The sequence below is a fragment of the Mobula hypostoma genome, chromosome 6 (assembly GCF_963921235.1).
Source record: "Mobula hypostoma chromosome 6, sMobHyp1.1, whole genome shotgun sequence".
Lineage (NCBI taxonomy): Eukaryota > Metazoa > Chordata > Chondrichthyes > Myliobatiformes > Myliobatidae > Mobula > Mobula hypostoma.
In genome coordinates, this window is record NC_086102.1 from 4,830,402 (window position 1) to 4,856,188 (window position 25,787).

The 25,787-nt window shown below is 45.1% G+C and overlaps 1 protein-coding gene across 1 annotated transcript in view; it reads left to right on the top strand.

Annotated features, from left to right (window-relative positions):
* Nucleotides 1-13,403, top strand: part of LOC134347795 (glucose-6-phosphate exchanger SLC37A1-like) — a 110,607-nt gene extending 97,204 nt beyond the window's left edge. Inside the window, exons 18-20 of the mRNA XM_063050222.1 lie at nucleotides 5,350-5,447; nucleotides 11,414-11,475; nucleotides 11,846-13,403. Coding sequence (XP_062906292.1) covers nucleotides 5,350-5,447; nucleotides 11,414-11,475; nucleotides 11,846-11,861 — 176 coding nt within the window. The 3' untranslated portion in view covers nucleotides 11,862-13,403. The remainder of the gene's footprint in view (nucleotides 1-5,349; nucleotides 5,448-11,413; nucleotides 11,476-11,845) is intronic.
* The last annotated feature ends 12,384 nt before the right edge of the window (nucleotides 13,404-25,787 follow it).

Genomic DNA, 25,787 nt, shown 5'->3' on the forward strand with positions numbered 1-25,787 from the left:
GTCCTTCCAGGTGAGGCAACACTTCACTGTGAGTCTGTTGGGGTCTTGTACTGTATCCCAGTGTGGCCTCCTGTATATCAGTGACACCTGACGCTAGATTGAGAGACTGCTTTGCCGAGCACCTATGCTCTGTCCGTCAGGAAAAAGCGGAATCTCCCAGTGGACACCCATTTTAATTCCACTTCCCATTCACATGTTTTTTTTATCCCCAAAAACTCATGCTATTGCTGCCCTGCTGTCATCCCTGTCAGCATCTCCTTCTAATTTACTTTGGCCAACTCTGCTCTCATACCACTGTAATTTCCTTTACTCCACTGAAAACCTGCCATGCCAGACTTTACTTTCACCCTATCAATTTCAAGTTGAACTGAATCATATTGTGATCACTGTTTCCTAAGGGATCTTTTACCTTAAGCTCCCTAATCACCTCTGGTTCATTACATAACATCCAATCCAGTATAGCTGATCCCCTACTAGGCTCAATGACAAACTGCTCCAAAAAACCATCTCGTAAGCATTCATAGAAAAACATAGAAACGTAGAAAATCTACAGCACAATACAGGCCCTTCGGCCCACAAAGCTGTGCCGAACATGTCCCTACCTTAGAGCTATCTGGGCTTTACCCATAGCCCTCTATTTTTCTATGCTTCATGTATCCATCCAGGAGTCTCTTAAAAGACCCTATCGTTTCCGCCTCCACCACCACCGCTGGCAGCCCATTCCACACACTCACCACTCTCTGTGTTAAAAAAAAAACGTACCCCTGACATCTCCTCTGTACCTACTTCCAAGCACCTTAAAACTATGCCCTCTTGTGTTAGCCATTTTAGCCCTGGGAAAAAGCCTCTGACTATCCACATGATCAATGCCTGTCATATATAACATATAACAATTACAGCATGGAAACAGGCCATCTCGGCCCTTCTAGTCCATGCTGAACTCTTATTCTCACCTAGTCCCACCGACCTGCACTCGGCCCATAACCCTCCATTCCTTTCCTGTCCATGTAGCTGTCCAATTTAACTTTAAATAACAACATCGAACCTGCCTCAACCACTTCTGCTGGAAGCTTGTTCTACACAGCCACCACTCTCTGAGTAAAGAAGTTCCCCCCATGTTACCCCTAAACTTTTGCCCTTTAACTCTCCACTCATGTCCTCTTGTTTGAATCTCCCCCATTCTCAATGGAAAAAGCCTATCCACGTCAACTCTATCTATCCCCTTCATAATTTTAAATACCTCTATCAAGTCCCCCCTCAACCTTCCACGCTCCAAAGAATAAAGACCCAACTTGTTCAACCTTTCTCTGTAACTTAGGAGATGAAACCCAGGTAACATTCTAGTAAATCTTCTCTGTACTCTCTCTATTTTGTTGACATCTTTCCTGTAATTCGGTGACCAGAACTGTACACAATATTATCTCATTATCTTACACACCTCTATCAGGTCACCTCTCATCCTCCGTCGCTCCAAGGAAAAAAGGCCGAGTTCACTCAACCTATTCTCATAAGGCATGCTCCCCAATCCAGGCAACATCCTTGTAAATCTCCTCTGCACCCTTTCTATGGTTTCCACATCCTTCCTGCAGTGAGGTGACCAGAATTGAGCACAGTCATTTTTATGATACAATATCCAGATACTATTAGAAGACCGCAGCGCAGCTAACGTAGATGAACTGAACACACTGATGAAGGAGAAGTGGAGAGTCCGTCATCGTGCCCGATGCTGGCCCCCTAGGCCTGAGTCGACAGTAGTAGTAGTAAACAGTTACACAACATAATGAGGTCCTTTGGCCCACTTAATTGGTACTAATCATATAGCGTTCAACCACACTGAGCCCATTTCCTTCTACAAAAAAGAAAATCCCATCAACTCCTTCCAAATTTTAATACTCCTGTATTCAACTCTCTCTCTCCAGATCTATTTCCAACTTGATTTTCCCAATCAGCCTGCATGTTGAAATCTCCCGTGACTATCATAACACTGCCTTTTTGACACGCCTTTTCTATTTCCCGGTGTAATCTTTGGTCCACATCCAGCTACTGCTGGGAGGCTTGTGTATAACTGCCATTAGGGTCCTTTTACCCTTGCAGTTTCTTAACTCAGCTGATAAGGATTCAACATCCTTTCACCCTCTGTCACATTTTTCTCATGGTTTGATGCCATTCCACACCACTCCCTCTGCCTACCTTCCTATCCCTCCAATACAATGTGTAACCATGGGCATTCAGCTCCCAACTACAACCATCCTTCAGCCACGATCTGTAATAGTGTAACAAGATTATCCACCTTATTTCTTGTACCATACTCTGTGCATTGAATTATAACACTTTGCATCTTGTATTTGCTACCCTTTTTGATTCTGCGTCCCCGCTGCACTGATACTCACCCTGCTGGCTGCAATTATGTCCTGTCATCTGCCTACCATTCCTGACAGTCTGACTTCACATCATCTTTTACCATCCGCCCCATCCTGATTCCCTTCACTCTAGTTCAACCCCCTCTGCCAATTTAGTTTAAACCTTTCCCATCAGCTCTAACAAACCTGTCCATGAAAATATTGGTTCCCCGCAGGTTCAGATGCAACCCATCACAGACATCCCACCCTGCAAAAGCTCATTTCAGGGAGGTAGCACCATCAATTTGCGGGAGACTCCCGGGAGAGGTGGGATGTCTGCAATAGAGTAGCTCCTTAGCAGCCAGCCAGCTAGTTTAAATAATGTTAGCTATGCTAATGAACAAATGACACCTGTTAAACTCACCTCAACATGACTTTTACAGTCTTAACCCACCATGGGCAATAGAAAAGTCACTGTTGCAAACAGTGCAGCGAGCAACACTGTCATTATTCTTGACCCCTATTAGGCAGGGGTACACTTTAGTGTAGTCTGGGGTGACGTACGTTTTATATTTTCTTTTTTGGAACACTCTCGCTCTTGCTCTCGCTCTCTCTCTCTCTCTCTCTCTCTCGCACACGCGCTCTGTCGCTCGTGGTCGCTCTCGCGCTTGCTTTCTCGCTCTTGCTCTCTCTCGCGTTCGCTGTCTCGCGCTTGCTTTCTTGCTCTTGCGCTCGCTCTCAAAAAAATCAATTTCCGGGATATTGTATATACTTTGCGGGCATCAGGGAGCCACTATTAATATGCGGGAGACTCCCGGAACTTCCGGGAGAGGTGGGATGTCTGCCATCACTTTTGAACAAGTCAGAAGGGATCCCAGTGATCCAAGAACTTGAAGTTCTGCCCCCTGCACCAACTTGTCAGCCAAGCATTAATTTGCCAGATTATCCTGTTTCTACCCTCACTGGTGTGTGGCACAGGCAGCAATCCAGAAAATAACTACCTGGGTGGTCCTGCTTCTCAGCTTTCTACCTTGCTCTCTAAATTCTCTTTTCAGGACCTCTTTACTTTTCCCTCCTATTACATTGGTACCAATACTGTATGTACCAAGATATCTAGCTGCTCTCCTTCCCTCTCACTATCCAAAATGTTGTGGACACGATCCAAGACATCCCTGACCCTGGCATCTGGGAGGCAACATACGATCCGGGTGTCCCGTTTACGTCCACAGAATCTCCTGTCTGTTCCCCTCACTACCACTCCCCTCTTCTCCCTCTTTCCCTTCTGCACCACGGACCCATGCTCAGTGCCTGTAACCCGGTCGCCGTGGCATTCTCCTGGGAGCTCATCCCCCACAACAGTATCCAAAACGGTATACATTATCGAGGGGAATGGCCACAGGGGTGATCTGCGCTAACCTCCTATTCACATTTCCATTTCACCTTACAGTCACCCAGCTACTCGTCTCCTGCAACTTCAGAGCGACTACTTCCCTGTAACTCTGATCGATTATCTCCTCACTCTCCCGTACAAGCTGAAGTTCATCCAGCTGCTGCTCCAGATCCCTGACAGGGTCTTCAAGGAGCTGCAGCCGGATGCACTTCACACAGATGTAGTTCCCGGGGAGACTCTGGTCTCCAGGACTCCAGCATCCAGGATGACGAACACATAACAGCCATTTACTACACGAGGTGTGGTAAGATAAAATAAAAAGGGAACCTGAACAGAAGCTTACCCAGAGCCGACGGCTGTTTTGAGCTGAAGCCTCCTTTGAGCCAAAGCCTGACATGCCTACTCTCACCACTGTCCTACTCCCAACAATGGCTGCCCTGCTTGTCCCTTCTGTACTTTTAAATATGCGTCACCAACCTGTGAGAAATCTTGTTGCTGTGGCCTGCTCCTGCCGCTAGAATGAGCCTCAACATCTGCCATGCTCCTTTCAAACAAATGTCACTGACCTGTGAGAAGCCTGGTCGCTGTGGCCTGCTCCTGCCACTGGTTGGGCCGTCGGAACTTCAGAGTGTCTAATGAATTGCAGTTAATCTTAACAAATAAGCCGCAATCAAATGGTGGAGCAGCCTTAATGGACTGAATGGTCAGGAGCAATTAATTTGGCCGAAGAGCCCCGATCTGTTCTGTGTTGTTCTTTGACTCTGAACACATTCAGAGTGCGAACTACCCAATCGTCCTGGTGGACTCTCATGGCCCCTTCAAGTGGTTAACAGTTGTATACAGAGAATACAGAACACGGACCAGAACAGCACAGGAACAATCCCCTCTGCCCACTGTGTTGTGCTAAACCAATTAAATTAGGAATCAAATTGCCAACTAAACTAATCTCTTCTACTACACCATGTCCATATCCTAACATTTCCTCTCATCCATGTGCCTACCTAAATGTCTCTTAAAAGTCTCGAATGTATCTGCCTCTTCCACCACCCCAGGCATCCACCACTGTCTGTGTAAAAATAAGTAAATAAGTCGCCCCCCAGTCACCTTAAGTGCATGCCCTCTGGTGTTAGACACTTGAAACATGGGAAAAGTATATTGTATGTCTACTTGTACCTCTCATAATGTTGTAAACCTCTATCAGATGTCCCTTCAGCCTGCTCTGCCCCAGAGAAAACCACCCAAGTCCGTGCAGCCTCCTGTGATAGTGCGTGCCCTTTAATCCAGACAGAATACAGCCCTCTCCACAGCCTCAGCATCCTTCCTGTAATGGGACGACCAGAACTGTACCCAATACTCCAGTTGCAGCTGAACGAGAGTTTTACAAACTTCCTGACTTTTGAACTCGGTGCCTCGACTATTAAAGACAAGCCCGTCATAAGCCTTCTTAACCACCCTGTCTACCTGTGTGGCCACTTTCCAGGAGCGATGAGCTTGACTCCAAGATGCCTCTGCTCATCAATACCGAAGGATCTTGCCCTTAACAGTGTACTGTCTTGTAACTGTTTGTGTGCTGTGCTGACCGTTGGACTGATTGCCTCCTGTGCTGTCTCCTCTCCACAGGTGCTGCTTTAGGACCCTTGTTAGCTGGTCTCATCTCTCCTACGGGTTGGAACAATGTCTTCTACATGTTGATGGTGGCAGACGCATTTGCATTACTGGTGAGCATCTGAGATCATTCTTCAATTGTCACAGCCCATGCTTTGCCATGAATCTGCCGCCAACAAAACACGGTGGCGTGGCATTTAGTGCGATGGGGCGTCAGAGATCAGAGTCCAATGCCGTCACACTCTGTATGAAAGTTTGTATGTCCTTTCCGTGTGCGCGTGGGTTTCCTCCGGGTGCTCTGGTTTCCTCCCACAGTGCAAGGAGGTACTGGTTCGTAGATTCATTGGACATTGTCAATTGTCCTGTGATTCGGCTGGAGTTAAATAGGTGGGTCGCTGGGCAGCACGGCTCCGAGCGCCAGAAGGGCCTGTTTCACGCTGTACCTCGAAATAAAAAGTGTTCCCATGACTCAGCAGCCCTAACAGCACATCTCAGGACAGTGGGAGCAGCACAGAGCACTCATAGGAGATTAACACAGGCACCAAGAGAACGTACACACTCCTTACCGACAGTGACAGAATTAACACAGGCACCAAGAGAACGTACACACTGCTTACAGACAGTGACAGAATTAACACAGGCACCAAGAGAACGGACACACTCCTAACAGACAGTGACAGAATTAACACAGGCACCAAGAGAACGTACACACTGCTTACAGACAGTGACAGAATTAACACAGGCACCGAGAGATCGTACACACTCCTTACAGACAGTGACAGAATTAACACAGGCACCGAGAGATCGTACACACTCCTTACAGACAGTGACAGAATTAACACAGGCACCAAGAGAACGTACACACTCCTTACAGACAGTGACAGAATTAACACAGGCACCAAGAGATCGTACAAATTCCTTACCGACAGTGACAGAATTAACACAGGCACCAAGAGATCGTACAAATTCCTTACCGACAGTGACAGAATTAACACAGGCACCAAGAGATCGTACAAACTCCTTACAGACAGTGACAGAATTAACACAGGCACCAAGAGAACGTACAAACTCGTTTCAGTGACAGAATTAACACAGGCACCAAGAGAACGTACAAACTCCTTACAGACAGTGACAGAATTAACACAGGCACCAAGAGAACGTACAAACTCGTTTCAGTGACAGAATTAACACAGGCACCAAGAGAACGTACAAACTCGTTTCAGTGACAGAATTAACACAGGCACCAAGAGAACGTACACACTCCTTACGGACAGTGACAGAATTAACACATGCACCAAGAGAACGTACACACTCCTTACAGACAGTGACAGAATTAACACAGGCACCAAGAGAACGTACACACTCCTTACAGACAGTGACAGAATTAACACAGGCACCAAGAGAACGTACAAACTCCTTACAGACAGTGACAGAATTAACACAGGCACCAAGAGAACGTACACACTCCTTACAGACAGTGACAGAATTAACACAGGCACCAAGAGAACGTACAAACTCGTTTCAGTGACAGAATTAACACAGGCACCAAGAGAACGTACAAACTCCTTACAGACAGTGACAGAATTAACACAGGCACCAAGAGAACGTACAAACTCGTTTCAGTGACAGAATTAACACAGGCACCAAGAGAACGTACAAACTCGTTTCAGTGACAGAATTAACACAGGCACCAAGAGAACGTACACACTCCTTACGGACAGTGACAGAATTAACACATGCACCAAGAGAACGTACACACTCCTTACAGACAGTGACAGAATTAACACAGGCACCAAGAGAACGTACACACTCCTTACAGACAGTGACAGAATTAACACAGGCACCAAGAGAACGTACAAACTCGTTTCAGTGACAGAATTAACACAGGCACCAAGAGAACGTACAAACTCGTTTCAGTGACAGAATTAACACAGGCACCAAGAGAACGTACAAACTCCTTACAGACAGTGACAGAATTAACACAGGCACCAAGAGAACGTACAAACTCGTTTCAGTGACAGAATTAACACAGGCACCAAGAGAACGTACAAACTCGTTTCAGTGACAGAATTAACACAGGCACCAAGAGAACGTACACACTCCTTACGGACAGTGACAGAATTAACACATGCACCAAGAGAACGTACACACTCCTTACAGACAGTGACAGAATTAACACAGGCACCAAGAGGACGTACACACTCCTTACAGACAGTGACAGAATTAACACAGGCACCAAGAGATCGTACACACTCCTTACAGACAGTGACAGAATTAACACAGGCACCAAGAGAACGTACACACTCCTTACAGTGACAGAATTAACACAGGCACCAAGAGAACGTACACATTCCTTACAGACAGTGACAGAATTAACACAGGCACCAAGAGAACGTACACACTCCTTACAGACAGTGACAGAATTAATACAGTCACCAAGAGATCGTACACTCTCCTTACAGACAGTGACAGAATTAACACAGGCACCAAGAGAATGTACACACTCCTTACAGACAGTGACAGAATTAACACAGGCACCAAGAGATCGTACAAATTCCTTACCGACAGTGACAGAATTAACACAGGCACCAAGAGATCGTACAAATTCCTTACCGACAGTGACAGAATTAACACAGGCACCAAGAGAACGTACAAACTCCTTACAGACAGTGACAGAATTAACACAGGCACCAAGAGAACGTACAAACTCGTTTCAGTGACAGAATTAACACAGGCACCAAGAGAACGTACACACTCCTTACGGACAGTGACAGAATTAACACATGCACCAAGAGAACGTACACACTCCTTACAGACAGTGACAGAATTAACACAGGCACCAAGAGAATGTACACACTCCTTACGGACAGTGACAGAATTAACACAGGCACCAAGAGAACGTACACACTCCTTACCGACAGTGACAGAATTAACACAGGCACCAAGAGAACGTACACACTCCTTACGGACAGTGACAGAATTAACACAGGCACCAAGAGAACGTACACATTCCTTACAGACAGTGACAGAATTAACACAGGCACCAAGAGATTCTACAACCTCCTTACAGTGAAAGAATTAACACGGGCACCAAGAGGCACCACTTGGTGCCTGTGTTAATTCTGTCACTGTAAGGAGTTTGTACGTTCTCTTGGTGCCTGTGTTAATTCTGTCACTGTCTGTAAGGAGTGTGTACATTCTCTTGGTGCCTGTGTTAATTCTGTCACTGTCTGTAAGGAGTGTGTACGTTCTCTTGGTGCCTGTGTTAATTCTGTCACTGTCTGTAAGGAGTGTGTACGTTCTCTTGGTGCCTGTGTTAATTCTGTCACTGTCGGTAAGGAGTGTGTACGTTCTCTTGGTGCCTGTGTTAATTCTGTTACTGCAAGAGATCGTACACACTCCTTACAGTAACAGAATTAACACAGGCACCAAGAGAACGTACACACTCCTTACAGTGACAGAATTAACACAGGCACCAAGAGAACGTACACACTCCTTACAGTGACAGAATTAACACAGGCACCAAGAGAACGTACAAACTCCTAACAGACAGTGACAGAATTAACACAGGCACCAAGAGAACGTACAAACTCCTAACAGACAGTGACAGAATTAACACAGGCACCAAGAGAACGTACACACTCCTTTAGAGTGACAGAATTAACACAGGCACCAAGAGAACGTACACACTCCTTTAGAGTGACAGAATTTCTACCTTTTGAACGCTTGGGTTTCTTTCAGTTTCCTGAGTCAGGTTTCATCTTGTGTTGCAAAATTTGATGCTTTGCGGCAGCACTTAGCAATACTTTATAAAAACTATAAATTGCGATAGGAAATACATATAATAATTTAAATAAGTGTTGCAAAAAGGGAGCAAAAATATTTATTTATTTGGAGATAAAGTGCAGAATATGCCCGTTTGGGACTTTGAGCCACACTGCCCTGCAACCCCTGACAACCCCAATTTAACCCCAACCTAATCACAGGACGATTTACAATGACCAGTTAACCTTTGGACTGTGGGAGGACCTGGAGCACCTTAAAAACCCACGCATTCCACAGGAAGGCATACAGAGACTCCTTACAGAGGACGCCGGGACTGAACTCTGATCTCTGATGCCCCGAGCTGTAAGATCATCCTGCTAACCACTGTTCTGGGTAGGGACTGGTTAGACCATTAAACTGTAAGATATAGGAGAAAGATTCAGCCATTTGGCCATCGAGTCTGCTCCACTATTACATCATGGCTGATCTAATTTTCCTCTCAGCCCCAATCTCCTGCCTTCATTCCCTGACCAATCAAGAATCTATCAACCTCTGCCTTAAATATACGTAAAGATTTGGCCTCTACAGTCACCTATGGCAAAGAATTTCACAGATTCACCATTCTGGCTAAAGAAATTTCTCCTCATCTCCATTCGAAAAGGCTGACTCTCTATTCTGAGGCTGTCCCCTCTGGTCTTGGACTCTCCCACTATAGGAAGCATCCTCTCTATAGCCACTCTTTCAAGGCCTTTCACCATTCGATAGGTTTCAATGACATTATCCCTCATTTTTCTAAATTCTAGTGAATACAGGCCCAGAGCCATCAACTGCTCTTCATTTGACAAGCCATTCAATTCTGGAATCATTTTCGTGAATCTCCTTTGAACCCTCTCCAGTTTCAGCTCATCCTTTTTAAGATAAGTGTGAAGGGACTCAGGATAGGACAGGTGGTAAAAAAGCAAGGATAGCATACAGTCAGACTGTCAGGCCTATGGTTTCTGTTCTTCTGCCTCTCTCCCCTCTTGAAGAGCGGAGCGACATATTCAATTTTCCAGTCTTCCAGAACCATTCCAGAATCTAGTGATTCTTGAAAGATCATTCCAAACGCCTCCACGATCTATTCAGCCACCTCTTTCAGAACTCTGTCATGTACGCTATCTGCTCCATCTGGTTGGTAGGTTAATTGGTCATTGTGAATTAGTCTAGAGTTAAATCAGAGGTTTGTTGAGCCAGAAGGGCTGTATCTCAAACAGAAGGTGCTGTTGGGACCATCTGCACCAGAGCGTCTGTAGTGACTCGCCATTGCCCTCTCAGGGGCACTTAGAGAGTGGGCAATAAACATCGGCCTTGCTGATGACAGCCACAATCAGAGTGGTTTGGTAGCATAGCAATAAGTGTAATGCTACTACAGTTCATTTCCCGCTGCTGTCTGTAAGAGGTTTGTATGTTCTCCTCCGTTTTCCTCCCACAGTCCAAAGACCTCCTGGTTAGTTGGTTAATTTAGTCACATGGGTGTACATGGGCAGCATGGGATCGTCATGCTGGAGGGTCCTATTACTGTGCTGTACCTAAAGATAATAAAATCTTCATCATTCCTCTGACCTTGCATTGAGCTTTACTTTGATAAGACCATACAGCATAGGAACAGTTGCCTTCTTTTTGTTTTTGATGTGGAATCTATGTATGGCTTCCAACCATTAATATTTATTCTAAACTTTTCATGTTTATCCAAAGTTCAAAGTAAATTTATTATCAAAGTGTGTACCTGTCACCATATACAACCCTGAGATTCAGTTTCTTGTGGGCATTTACAGAACAATAAAGAAATAGAAAGATAGAAAACCTACAGCACAATACAGGCCCTTCGGCCCACAAAACTGTGCTGAACATGTAACATGTAAATGGAATGGAGTTAATGAAAAACCATACATAAACAAAGACTGACAACCAATGTGCAAAAAAGGACAAGTCATGCAAATAATAAATAAAAATAAATGAATAAATAAATAATACTGAGAACACAAGTTTCAGAGTCTATGAAAGTGAGTGTTGGTTGTGGATCCAGTTCAGCGTTGTGGTGAGTGAAGTTATTCACGATGGTTCAGGAGCTGGATGGTTGAGGGGTAATAACTGTTGCTGAACTTGGTGTGGGACCTGAGGTTCCTGAGGCTCCTGGACCTCCTGCCCAGTGGCAGTGTTATGTTAGGACTCATATTTATCATTCCATCTTGTTATCTGTTAACTTGAATCATCTGTGAGGTGGATATTTTACATTTGAAATTTTGTCCGAACCCTGACTGTGTTTTTATTTCAGTTGCTGCTGCGTCTCATACTGAAGGAGCTGCATATTTTGAGACCAAAGACAAATGAGTTTGAGTAAGTTGAATTTGTACTCCCACTGAAGTGGTACGTCGTGGACAGGGCATTAAAGGGCCCGAGTGTCTGTGTCTGTCGTAGCTACAGATACTGACACAGGGAAAGGCAGACAGTCATACATGTGCAGGCTCTTTCGCACAGAGTTTCTCTCAGGCACACAGTCTCTCACACGTTCGCCGTCTCCCTCTCTCTCACGCACCCGTATATAAAACACGTCCTCAGCCATATTCATCAATATGACCTGTCAGTATATATCTGCTCACTGAGTGGGGAATAATGGAGTTCATTGACATGATGAATTGCACTAATTGTTTTCACTAATTGTCTTCATGTTTCCTCCCTCCCATCTCTTCGCACTCCCTCCCTACAGGTTGAAGGAACACTGATGCCCCACCTCGGTGCACAGCTTTGACTAGCTCTCCGTCAAGCCACACTTTGTACTGTTCGCGATGAAGCGTATTTGCACAATGCTGGAGGAGCCATGGTGGGAACACAAACTGGTGTGTGATCCCAGGCATTAGACACACCCTCCAGCCTCAGAATCACATTCCATTTGAACTTTGCGGTGAACTATACCTGCCACCTCGATCACATCCTCTTTGATGTGCTCTCCGTCTGACATTTACCAGAATAGGTGCCTTTATAGTTCATTAGAGATTATCTGTTTATTTATGAAATGAGAGGTACTGTATTATTGCAGCTGCAGTTCTTATGAATGTATCCCCTTTTTTGGAGGGCTCCAATCTCTTGCGCAATCTGGTCTACAACTATTTCGAGCTCTGCATGTGAATTATCTACAGAGCGTCAGGAGCAAGTGCCTGTCAGTCCACTACAGGCAAGCACTTTGTATCCAGGAATGGAACGTTTCCAATCTTATTGTTCTTTCCAACTCACTGGAGCCAAATCTTCTGGAATTAGTTGACAATCATTTTCCTCAAAAAAGATGTTATCAAATGTGAAGGCGAGACAGCAGATGCTCGAATCTGGAGCAACAACCAAAGTGTGGGAGGAGCTCAGCAGGTCAGACAGCATCTGTGGAAGGAAATGGACAGCTGATATTGTGGGAGCGCTGGCTCATTTGGCTGGAAGGGTCTGTTACTGTGATGTATGTCCAAGTCTAAAATCTGAAATCTCAACCTGAAAAGTCGATTGATTTTTCCCTCCACTGATGTTGTCTGACCTGCTGAAACCCCCTGGTGGCCTGTGTGTTGCTGTTGCGTTACCAAGTTGCCTTTAGATCTTGTTATTGTGACAAGTGTTAACGGCCCATTGTTTTGCAGATCTCCAACCAATTTCAGTGTTACGAGCGACATTTTAAGATTTGACGTCTTGACAGGTGAAATTGACTAGTAGGTTAGATCTATGTCCCTGCTGTAACCCACCCATCTTCAGATGCCAGCCTGTGAATGTATATGATCCTTCCGGCGTGTGTCTGTCTGCCTTTAGCTGACAGAATGAAATAGGAACACATCAGTTAAGATCACCAACCTTGGTTGTGGGAGCTGATTCTGTCAAAGAAACTTTTTAGGAAATTAGAACATAGAAATTTGCAGCACATTACAGACCTTTGGCCCATAATGTTGTGCTAACCATGTAACCTAAAAGGAGCTTGTTGTTCAGTAAGTTTGTAAACTCACCTCTGCCTTCCTTTCCATCCTGGGTAACCTTTCACTCTTTGCCAGGACCAGGCCTGTATTGGTGGAAGGGTGATTTTGTCAAATGTTCTGCGTTAGAGCTTGATTATTTTCCAGGGTGGGTGTGGGAAGGAACGTTATTCAACAGAATTTCGGCAACTACTGATCAGTGCAAATGAATCTCAGGGCAGAGTCCAGGGCCGGTGCCAAAATGGAAAGAAGGCAAGCTAGTGCTGTAATGGGGAAGAGAGAGTCAGTACAAGCTAGTGCTGTAATGGGGGGGGGGGGGAGAGAGTCAGTGCAAGCTGGTGCTGTAATGGGGGAGAGAGAGTCAGTACAAGCTGGTGCTGTAATGGGGGAGAGAGAGTCAGTGCAAGCTGGTGCTGTAATAGGGGGGAGAGAGTCAGTACAAGCTAGTGCTGTAATGGGGGGGAGAGAGTCAGTACAAGCTAGTGCTGTATTGGGGGAGAGAAAGTCAGTACAAGCTGGTGCTGTAATGGGGGGGAGAGAGTCAGTACAAGCTGGTGCTGTAATTGGGGGGAGAGAGAGTCAGTACAAGCTGGTGCTGTAATGGGGGGGAGAGAGTCAGTACAAGCTGGTGCTGTAATGGGGGGGAGAGAGTCAGTACAAGCTAGTGCTGTAATGGGGGGGAGAGAGTCAGTGCAAGCTGGTGCTGTAATGGGGGGGAGAGAGTCAGTGCAAGCTGGTGCTGTAATGGGGGGGAGAGAGTCAGTACAAGCTGGTGCTGTAATTGGGGGAGAGAGAGTCAGTATAAGCTGGTACTGTAATGGGGGGAGAGAGAGAGTCAGTACAAGCTGGTGCTGTAATGGGGGAGAGAGTCAGTTCAAGCTGGTGCTGTAATGGGGGGGGGAGAGAGTCAGTACAAACTAGTGCTGTAATGGGAGGAAAGAAGATGTGCTGTAATACGGAGGAGTGAACTGACCTGGGAGGGGGACAGCTGCAGCAACACACATTGAGTGCTGAGGCACTTTGCAGCCTGCGTTTGGACAGCACCTTGTAACTTTTCTCACTCCCAAAGGTCTTCTCCCCTGTTGAGCAAATGCAGCATCCTCCAGAAAGCAGGATGTGGTAGGAGATTAATTCAGTCCATAGATGAAGGAGCTTTGCCCAGAAGACTCTTTCTAAAATAAATCTGTGCACTCTCTATACCAGGTCGTCAGGAGCAACACGGTTTTGTGACTTTCTTTCCAAAGTAACACAGCACCTTGTTGTTGGCAGAGTGCCAGTGGGACTTGTGTGCTGAAGTCCTTCAGACAGATGAAGCCAGCTGATATCTCTGCTTGTCAGGGTGGAGGTCACCCAAACAGAATATGAGGTGTGGCTCCTCCAAACTGTGAGAGGTCTTGTGGCAGTAGGGGAGACCGTGGAGCAACGCTTTGGAGTGGAACTGGGAAGTTGAATTGAAATGGGTGGCTACCGAGAAATCCCACTGTTGCAGCAGAGAGAGTGAAGGGGTTCAGTCATCCCTCCTCCGGTGCCTTGTATACGTTATTGTCACGTTGGGACTGACTGTGTGTGTTCTGTTCCTCAGTTCCCATCCCACATATCCAACTTACAACCATCCCCCCCCAACTTCCACACCGAAATTTCCCCGATTCCCACCAGGATTGCTGTCCCACACCCCACTCCTCCCCTTTAACTCCTTGACCTTTGAACAAACAGTAATCTCATGGCTCAAAAATGCCAGTACTGGGATGAATTAAACACAAAGGCTACTGTAAAAGAGATAAAACCTGTTGAATGAGTCACAGAATCATACAGCATGGAAGCAGGCCTTTCAGCCCATCTGCTCCATGCTGACCAAGATTCTGATCTACACTAGTCCAATTGTCTGCATCTGGCCCATCTCTCTCAAAACCTTACCTTCATATCTCTTTCTCTAAACTGATTGGTGTGTGGCTGCACAGTAACTGAACTGCTCCTGAGCACGTAGCCTTTGCTGCCACACAGCTGGAATGGGATGCAGCTATAAAAAGTTTATACGTTTTCTTTGACGTACTTTATTTCATTATATCCTTCAATTAATAAATAAAATCAAAAGTATGTGATTTTTCAAGTTTCATTCATAGTATGCATATTCCCAAAAAAATTAAGTGCTAACTATTTTCAGGCCATGTAAAAAATTTCCTGCTCAGAACAATGGTTGGTCCGTGCAGCTGTTTAAAAAAATTTGAGGGAATGGTGCCTCTGTAAATACTATTTCTCCCTCTAAACAATATGTTTCAACAATAAAACTACATCTTGACACAATATGTAGATAAGCCTACAAGAGGAGAGACTGTACTTGATTTGGTATTGGGAAATGAACCTGGTCAGGTGCCACATCTCTCAGTGGGAGAGCATTTTGGAGATCGTGATCACAATTCTATCTGCTTTACAATAGCATTGGAGAGAGGTAGGGACAGATAAGTTTGAAAAGTGTTTAACTGGAGTAAGGGGAATTATGAAGCTATCAGGCAGGAAATTGGAAGTTTAAATTGGGAACAGATATTCTCAGGGAAAAGTACGGAAGAAATGTGGCAAATGTGCAGGGGATATTTATGTGGATTTCTGCATAGGTACGTTCCAATGAGACAGGGAAGTTATGGTAGGGTACAGGAACCGTGGTGTAAAAAGGCTGTAATAAATCTAGTCAAGAAGAAAAACTTACAGAAAGTTCAGAGAGTTAGGTAATATAAGAAATCTAGAAGATTATAAGGCTAACAGGAAGGAGCTTATAAATTAGGAGAGCCAGAAGTGGCCATGAGAAGGCCTTGGCGGACAGGATTAAGAGAAACCCCCAAGGCATTCTACAAGTATGTGAAGAGCAAGAGGATAAGACGTGAAAGAATAGGACCTATCAAGTGTGACAGTGGGAAAGTGTGCATGGAACCGGAGGAAATAGCAGAGGTACTTAATGAATATTTTACTTCAGTATTCACTATGGAAAAGGATCTTGGTGATTGTAGTGATGACTTACAGCAAACTGAAAAGCTTGAGCATGTGGATATTGAGAAAGAGGATGTGCTGGAGCTTTTGGAAAGCAACAAGTTGGATAAGTCGCCGGGACCAGATGAGATGTACCCCAGGCTACTGTGGGAGGCAAGGGAGGAGATTGCTGAGCCTCTGGTGATGATCTTTGCATCATCAATGGGGAAAGGAGAGGTTCCGGAGGATTGGAGGGTTGCGGATGTTCCTTTATTCAAGAAAGGGAGTAGAGGTTATAGACCGGTGAGTCTGACTTCAGTGGTTGGTAAATTGATGGTGAAGATCCTGAGAGGCAGGATTTATGAACATTTGGAGAGGCATCATGTGATTAGGAATAGTCAGCATGGCTTTGTCAAAGGCAGGTCGTGCCTTACGAGCCTGATTGAATTTTTTTGAGGATGTGACTAAACACATTGATGAAGGAAGAGCAGTAGATATAGTGTATGTGGATTTCAGCAAGCTATTTGATAAGGTACCCCATGCAAGGCTTATTGAGAAAGCAAGGAGGCATGGGATCCAAGGGGACTTTGCCTTCTGTGGGCAAGCCAATTCTGGATCCACAAAACAAAAAGTGGTTGTAGATGGGTCATATTCTGCATGGAGGTCGGTGACCAGTGGTGTGTCTCAGGGATCTGTTCTGGGACCCTTACTCTTTGTGACTTTTATAAATGACCTGGATGAGGAAGTGGAGGGATGGGTTAGTAAATTTGTTGATGACACAAAGGTTAGTGGTGTTGTGGATGGTGTGGAGGGCTGTCAGAGGTTACAGTGGGACATCGATAGGATGCAAAACTGGGCTGAGAAGTGGCAGATGGAGTTCAACCCAGATAAGTGTGAAATGGTGCATTTTGGTAGGTCAAATATGATGGCAGAATATAGTATTAATGGTAAGACTCTTGGCAGTGTGGAGGATCAGAGGGATCTTGGGGTCCGAGTCCATAGGACACTCAAAGCAGCTGTGCAGGTTGACTCTGTGGTTAAGAACGCATCTGGTGTATTGGCCTTCATCAACCGTGGAATTGAGTTTAGGAGCCGAGAGGTAATGTTGCAGCTAAATAGGAGCTTGGTCAGACCCCACTTGGAGTACTGTGCCTCACTACAGGAAGGACGTGGAAGCCATAGAAAAGGTGCAGAGGAGATTTACAAGGATGTTGCCTGGATTGGGAGCATGCCTTATGAGAATAGGTTGAGTGAACTCGGCTTTTTCTCCTTGGAGCAGAGGAGGATGAGAGGTGACCTGATAGAGGTGTAAAAGATGATGAGAGGCATTGATCGTGTGGATAGTCAGAGGCTTTTTCCATGAGAGGACACAGGTTTAAGGTGCTGGGGAGTAGGTTCAGAGGAGATGTCAGGCTTAGGTTTTTTACGCTGAGAGTGGTGAGTGCGTGGAATGGGCTGCCGGCAACGGTGGTGGAGGCAGACACGATAGGGTCTTTTGAGAGACTTTTAGATAGGTACATGGAGCTCAGAAAAATAGAGGGCTATGGGTAAGCCTAGTAATTTCTGAGGTAGGGACATGTTCGGCACAACTTTTTGGGCCGACGGGTCTGTATTGTGCTGTAGGTTTTCTATGTTTCTAAACCTGTTAGGGTTTTATACCTTGGAGCCAAGGAGGATGAGAGGTGCCTTGACAGAAGTTAGAGGATGGGGAAGCTTGTGAAAACCATCAGAAGTGAAACAAAAGCAGCAAGGAGAGAAAAGATGAAATGTGAAGGTAAACTATGCATTAATGTAAGAGGACATCAAAATATTTTCAGATACATAAAGAGTAAAATAGAGGCAAGAGTGGATATTGGACCACTGGAGAGGTAATAATGGGGTCAAAGAAACGAGTGACAAACTCGATAAGTATTTTGCATCAGCAAAACACCAGTAACTGGAGAGTGGCGGGGGTAGAAGTGAGTGTAGTCACTGTTACTGTGGAGAAGGTGCTTGGGAAGCTGAGAGATCTGAAGGTAAGTAAGTCACCTGGACCTCACGGTGTACAAAATGATAAGAGGCATGGATTGAGAGGATAGCCAGTGTCAGAATGGCCAGTACCATTGGAGGAAAATTCAGGAAAAATGTCAGAAATGAGATTTTTGCAGAACGATGGGTGCCTGGAATGACCTTCCAGAGGTGGTAGAAGAGGCAGGTACATCAGGGGCATTTAGATGGCACATGGATGAACGAAAAATGGAGGGCTTTGTAGAAGGGAAGTGTAGGTTAAAGAGTTAGCATTTCATTGTGGGCTGAAGGGCCTGTATTGCACTATGGTGTTCTATGCTCTTTCCTATCCATGTACCTGTCCAAATGCCTCTTAATGCCCTTGCCCCAACCACTTTCTCTCGCAGCTCATTCCATTTACAGACCACCCTCTGGATGAAAAAAATTTGCCCCTTAGGTTCCTATTAAATTTCTCCCTTCGCACCTTAAATGTGTGTCCTCTAGTTCCTGTTTCCCTGACCATAGAAAATAAGTTGGTGCATTCACCCTCTCCATGACCCTATTAATTTTGCACACATCTGTAAGATTGCCCCTCATTCTCCCACACTTCAAGGAATAAAGTCCCAACCTGCTCAGCTGTCTCTATAACTCAGTCAGTCAAGGCCTGGTAACATCTTGGTAAATCTCCTCTGCAGGATGACCACCGTGAACACTATATTCCAAACGTGACCTCTCTAACGTCGTACACAACTGCAATCTGGCACCCTAACATCTACGGTCAGTGCCCTGAGTGGTGCTTGGTGAAAATGCTGTGAAGCAGCTTGGCCTCGCTCATGTTCCCAGAAATAACAATTTGTGTGGATGGGAAATCCCGATTTGGTAATCTGAAAATCAATTGCTGAGAAACTGTACTTCACCCTGTTTCGGGTTAGGCGAGTCCAGCTCAAGCTTATTGTCATTCAGCGGTATGTATGTGTACTGTCAACGCAGCAATGTTCCTCCGGAACAAGGAGCACAATACAGTACATATAACTCACACTCATAACACATAAAGTAGTATTACCACAAACAAATTAACAGATAAAAAGATACATTTATAACTCAAGTAAAAAGGTAAACAGTATAATGGTACTTCATATGTGATGAGAACTGGGTGGTGGCAGAGAGTTCAGCAGTGTCACACCTGGGGGAAGAAGCTGTTTCCCATCCTAACAGATCTTCTCCTAATGCTATGGTATCTCCTGCCTAATGATAGAGGGTCAAAGAGAATGGTAGACAGATGGGAGGGGTCATTGACAATGCAAAGGGCCCTGCTCGTGGGTGGAAGAGAGACCCTGAAGATGCTCTCAGCAGTCCTTGCAATCCTTCGTAGGGATTTGCATTTCCTGTACTAGACTGGTCCTTTCTCTCGTTTTGCCACCCAACTGGGAAACTACAAATTTGGCTGTTCTCCAGAGTATCGGAGACTGAGGGAGCACTCGATAGAGAATTTTTAAATTGTGAAAGATACAGAGTTGGTTCATCAGGGTAGAAATACCAAACCCCAAATGACCATAAAACCATAAGATGTAGGAAGAGAATTAGGCCCTTTGGCCCACCGAGTTTGCTCTGCCATTTCATCATGGCTGATCCCTTTCCATCTCAGCCTCAATCTCCTGCCTTCTTCCAGTATCCCTTCATCCCTTGGCTATCAAACTCTGCCTGAAATATATCCAATGACGAGGGTGAAGTTTAAAGATGATGTGAGGGGCAAGTTTTTTTTACACGAGGAGTGATTGGTGCCTGGGTTGCACTGCTTGGGATGACAGTGGGATCAGGCAGTTACGTGGAGTTTGAGGCTTTTACAAACAAGGGTATGAAAGGAACGGGTGACCTGGGGTGATGGGATCAGGCAGTTACGTGGAGTTTGAGGCTTTTACAAACAAGGGTATGAAAGGAACGGGTGACCTGGGGTGATGGGATCAGGCAGTTACGTGGAGTTTGAGGCTTTTTGGCAGACAAGTGAATAAGAAGAGAACGAGGGATATGGACAATATTGTAACAATAAACAACACATTTCACTGTATATCTTGATGTTCATGTGACAAATAAAACCAGTGAAAATAATAACGAGGGTATTCAATTTAAATTTGTAACAAGACTGACACAACATGGTGGGCCAAGTGGCCTGTCCAGCATTGTCTTGCTCTAGAGAGTCATAGGAAACTACAACACAGAAACAGGCTCATCTAGTCCATGCTGAACAATTTAAACCGCCTCGTCCCATTGACCTGCATCAGGTGGGCTTCCAGTCTTTTTTATGCCATAGACTAATACCATTAAGCAAAGAGTCTGAGAACCCCAGGCTGGGAATCTCTGAGCCTGTCACATCCCTTCCACCCATGTCCAAACTCAACAACTTTAGATACTGCTGGTTGGGGCGTGGGGGGAGGGAAGGGAAATGACCTGACCAGGGTCACAAACAATCACAACTAAAGCCAATGCAAACTGTTTACAAGACCTTGACTGGAACTGTGGTCGAGTGTTGAAATATCAAGGTTGGACAAACTTGGATTGTTTTCTCCGGAACGGTGGGGGCTGAGGAGAGATCTGATAGAGGTTCATAAGGTTATAAGAGGCATAGATAGAGTAGACAGACAGTATCTTTTACCCAGGGTTGAATTGTCTAATACCAGATATGCATTGAAGGTGAGAGGGGTTAATTTCAAAGAAGATGTGAGGGGCAAGCTCTTCTTAAGCAGAGTATGTTGGGTGTCTGGGATGAGCTGCCTGGGGTGGTGGAAGAGGCAGATACATTAGAGACTTTTAAGAGACATTGAGATAGGCACATGGATGTGAGGGAAATGGAAGGATATGGACATTGTGTAGGCCGGAGGGATTAGTTTAGTTTGCCATTTAATTGGTTCAGCCCAACATTATGCGATGAAGGGCCTGTCCCTGTGCTGTACTGGTCTATGTTCACTGTATCATCTGGGTTGTGAGGTCGGGGGGAATTCCATCCTGATGTGAGCAGAAGGCACATATGTCTTGGCCACCTCTTTGCAAGAGTGGTCCTGTTATTAACCCTCACCTCCCTGTTGCCAAAGCTCTGTGCATGCAGGCTTGCAGAGACGTTTAACAGTGCAGGAGACCTGAGTGAATATCAGTGAACCCCACTTCTGATTCAAACATTACTACCATCAAGGAGGTACAGGAGCCTAAAGATACACACTCAGTGTTTCAGGAACTGCTTCACCTCCGATATCAGAGTTCTGAACAGACAATTACCCTTGAACACTTCCTCGGTATTTTTTTGCTCTCTTTTTGCAATAATTATTTTATATATATATTTCTGATTGTAATAATTTAATATAGAAACCATAGCAACTACAGCAAATAATTTTTAATTATTACATATTGCAATGTACTGTGCCACAAAATAACAGATTTCATGTCATATTCTGTTTGTTATGTGCCATGTCATATGACATGAACAATCATGGTCTTTTCGTGATCTGACACCTGGTCAGGTGTCAGGTCTCTCAGTGGGAGAGCATTTTGGAGATAGTGGTCACAATCCTATCTCCTTTACCATAGCTTTGGAGAGGGGTAGGTACAGACAAGTTAGGAAAGCGTGTAATTGGAGTAAGGGGAAATATGAAGCTATCAGGCAGGAACTTGGAAGCATAAATTGGAAACAGAAGTTCTCAGGGAAACATACAGAAGAGATGTAGCAAATGTTCAGGGGATATTTGCAAGGAGTTCTGCATAGGTACGTTCCAATGAGACAGGGAAAGGATGGTAGGGTACAGGAACCATGCTGTACAAAGGCTGTTGTAAATCTAGTCAAGAAGAAAACAAAAGCTTATGAAAGGTTCAAAAATCTAGGTAATGATAGAGATCTAGAAGATTATAAGGCTAGCAGGGTGGAGCTTAAGAATGAAATTAGGAGAGCCAGAAGGGGCCATGAGAAGGCCTTGGTAGACAGGATTAAGGAAAATCCCAAGGCATTCTACAAGTATGTGAAGAGCAAGAAGATAAGACATGAGTGAATAGAACTGATCAAGTGACAGTGGAAAAGTGTGTATGGAACCCCGAGGAGATAGCAGAGGTACTTAATGAATATTTTACTTCAGTATTCACTTTGGAAAAGGATTTTGGTGATTGCATGGATGACTTACAGTGGACTGAAAAGCTTGAGCATGTAGATATTAACAAAGAGGATGTGCTGGAGCTTTTGGAAAGCATCAAGTTCGATACTGAGATGAGATGTACCCCAGTCTACTGTGGGATGCAAGGGAGGAGATTGCTGAGCCTCTGGTGATGAACTTTGCATCATCAACAGGGACAGGAGAGGTGCTGGAGGATTGGAGGGTTGCGGATGTTTTTCCCTTATTCAAGAAAGGGAATAGAGATAGCCCAGGAAATTATAGACCAGTGAGTCTTACTTCAGTGGTTGGTAAGTTGATGGAGAAGATGCTGAGAGGCAGGATTTATGAACATCTGGAGAGGTATAATATGATTAGGAATAGTCAGCATGGCTTTGTCAAGGGCAGGTTGTGCCTTACAAGCCCGATTGATTTTTTTTTTGAGGATGTGACTAAACACATTGATGAAGGTAGAGCAGTGGATGTAGTGTATATGGATTTCAGCAAGGCATTTGATAAGGTACCCCATGCAAGGCTTATTGAGAAAGTAAGGAGGCATGGGATCCAAGGGGACATTGCTTTGTGGATCCAGAACTGGCTTGCCCAGAGAAGGCAAAGAGTGGTTGTTGACAGGTGTTACGTAACCGGCAACAATGAATATTAATCGAGACAGGGTTTATAAAAACAACCAAACATTTATTACACACGTAAAAGCGATAAGGAGAAAAAAAACAAAGGAAAACTTTGACCGGAGGTTAAACAGGTACGCAGCCATTCATCAACTCCACTTGGCTCTGGTTCTTAAAGAGTTAAATGCGAAAACAGTTCTTAAAGCGATACAGTCAGATATAGTTCTTAAAGCGATAACTTCGAAAGTCCAACGGTTTTACACATTCAATTGGGAGAGACTTCTCTGGAGAACGATTTCTTCACCGACGCACCTTTACTGCCGGTTCTGTCCACAGGATTCCTGATGCCGAAAATAAACGGTTTAAATCAACTGACCTTAAATTCCTTTTAGAGAGAGAGCCTTTTTGCATGAACTCATTGCTCTATTGCAAGAGTTATCTCAATGCAGGTTCTCTTCAATGAAGACTCAATAAGGTCGATCCTTTATTAAACTGCCAAATGATGCCGACTTCTCTCGATCCTTCACTTCGATGAATTCTTCACTCTCCCTTCAAAACTGTCGGAATTGAGTAAATTGGCACTTCCAGCCACGAATTCCCAGTCCAAGTAATATGGAATCTTTCAACAGAACGTACAACCATTTTAAAAATGAAACTGCGTCACAAAAACAAACATGCAACAGAGACGGAGGCACAACACGTTCTACCTGGAAACCTACAAACTGAAAATCCTACTGTGTCACCTGAGTCGACCCTTATATAGTCACGGGGTCACATGTCATCATGTGACCTCACATCGGCGGGGAAATCACATCAGGTGACCTCCAAAAGACCATTACAGCATTCTCACAAAAAACAGATCTCCTTGGGCGTGTAACACAGGTCATATTCTGCATGGAGGCTGGTGACCAGTGGTGTGCCTCGGGGATCTGTTCTGGGGCTCCTACTCTTTGTGATTTTTATAAATGACCTGGATGAGGAAGCGGAGGGATGAGTTAGTAAGTTTGCTGAAGACACAAAGGTTGGGGGTGTTGTGGATAGTGTGGAGGGCTGTCAGAAATTACAGCGGGACATTGATAGGATGAAAAACTGGGCTGAGAAGTGGCAGATGGAGTTCAACCCAGATAAGTGTTGAGGTGGTTCATTTTGGCAGGTCAAATATGATGGCAGAATATAGTATTAATGGTAAGACTCTTGTCAGTGTGGAGGATCAGATGGATCTTGCGGTCCGAGTCCATAAGACATTAAGAACTGCTGCACAGTTTGACTCTGTGGTTAAGGTGGCATACGGTGTATTGGCCTTAAATCGTGGGATTGAGTTTAGGAGCCGCAAGGTAACATTGCAACTATGTAGGACCCTGGTCAGACCCCACTTGGAGCACTGTGCTCAGTTCTGGTCACCTCACTACAGGAGGGATGTGGAAACCACAGAAAGGTTGCAGAAGAGATCTACAAGGATGTTGCCTGGATTGGAGAGCATACCTTATGAAAACAGGCTGCGTGAACTCGGCCTTTTCTTCTTGGAGCGGAGGAGGATGAGAGGTGACCTGATAGAGGTGTATAAGATGATGAGAGGCATTGATCGTGTGGATAGTCAGAAGCTTTTTCCCAGGGCTGGAATGGCTAGTACAAGAGGGCAGTTTTAAGATGCTTGGAAGTAGGTACAGAGGAGATGTCAGGGGTAAGTTTTTTGTTTTTTTTTTACGCAGAGTGGTGAGTGCGTGGAATGGGCTGCCAGTGATGGTGGTGGAAGCGGATACAATAGGGTCTTTTAAGAGACTTCTGGATAGGTACATGGAGCTTAGTAAAATAGAAGGTTGTGCGTAACCCTAGGTATTTCTAAAGTAAGGACGTGTTTGGCACAGCTTTGTGGGCCAAAGGGCCTGTATTGTGCTGTAGGTTTTCTATGTTTCTATGATTGTTCTTGGCAAATGTTTCTACAGAAGTGGCCTTCTTCTGGGCAGTGTCTTTACAAGATGGGTGACCCCAGCCATTATCAATGGTCTTCAGGGATTGTCTACCTGGCTTCAGTGGTTGCATAACCAGGACTTGTGATATGAACCAGCTCACACACAACCATCCACCACCTGCTGCCATGGCTTTATGTGACCCTGACCGGGGACGAAGCAGCTGCTAAACCTTGCCGAAAGGTGATCTGCAGGCTAGCAGAAGGAAGGAATGCCTTAGATTACATTACGAAGACATATAGTCCTCTTTTACTGTCATTTAGTAATGCATACATTAAGAAATGATACAGTATTTCCTCCGGTGTGATATCACAAAACACAGGACAGACCAAGACTGAAAAAACTCACAAAACCACATAATTATAACATATAGTTACAACAGTGTAACAATACCATAACTTGATGAAGAAGTCCATGAGCACAGTAAGGTTCAAAGTCTCTCGGATGTCCCACATCTCACGCAGATGGGAGAAGGAAGAAAAACTCTCCCTGCCATGCCGACCACGGTCCGACTCTGAGTCATCCGAAACTTCAAGCTCTGATCAGCTCTCCGACACCGAGTACTGAGCGCCATCTCTGTCCGAACGATTCGACCTCCTTCTCAGTCGCCAAAAGCAGGCAAGGCCGGGGATTTTGAGGCCTACCCTCCAAAAGATTCCCGACCACGCAGTAACGACAGCAGCAAACAAGCGTTTCAGAAATTTCTCCAGATGTTCCTCTGTGCTTTCACGTCCGTTCTCCATCAAATCGGAATTGTCCACGGCCCCTATTTAACAGATACAATATCATTTTTCACTGGAGGGCTGCTAACGCGTGCCGCCATCTTCTCCTCCCACCTTACACCTCTTTTAGCGGAGACGTATATCCACCCTGCCACCTTCATGACATATACCAGTGATATTAAACCTGCTTCTGATTCAAACATTGCCGTCCTTGTCTAGAGATCACCCCAGCCCCTCTGCTGTCCACACCTCCTCGAAGACCTCCTGAGAGGCACAGATGCTGGCCCTCCCTCTGCAGCAACACGTGTGGGATTTCCCC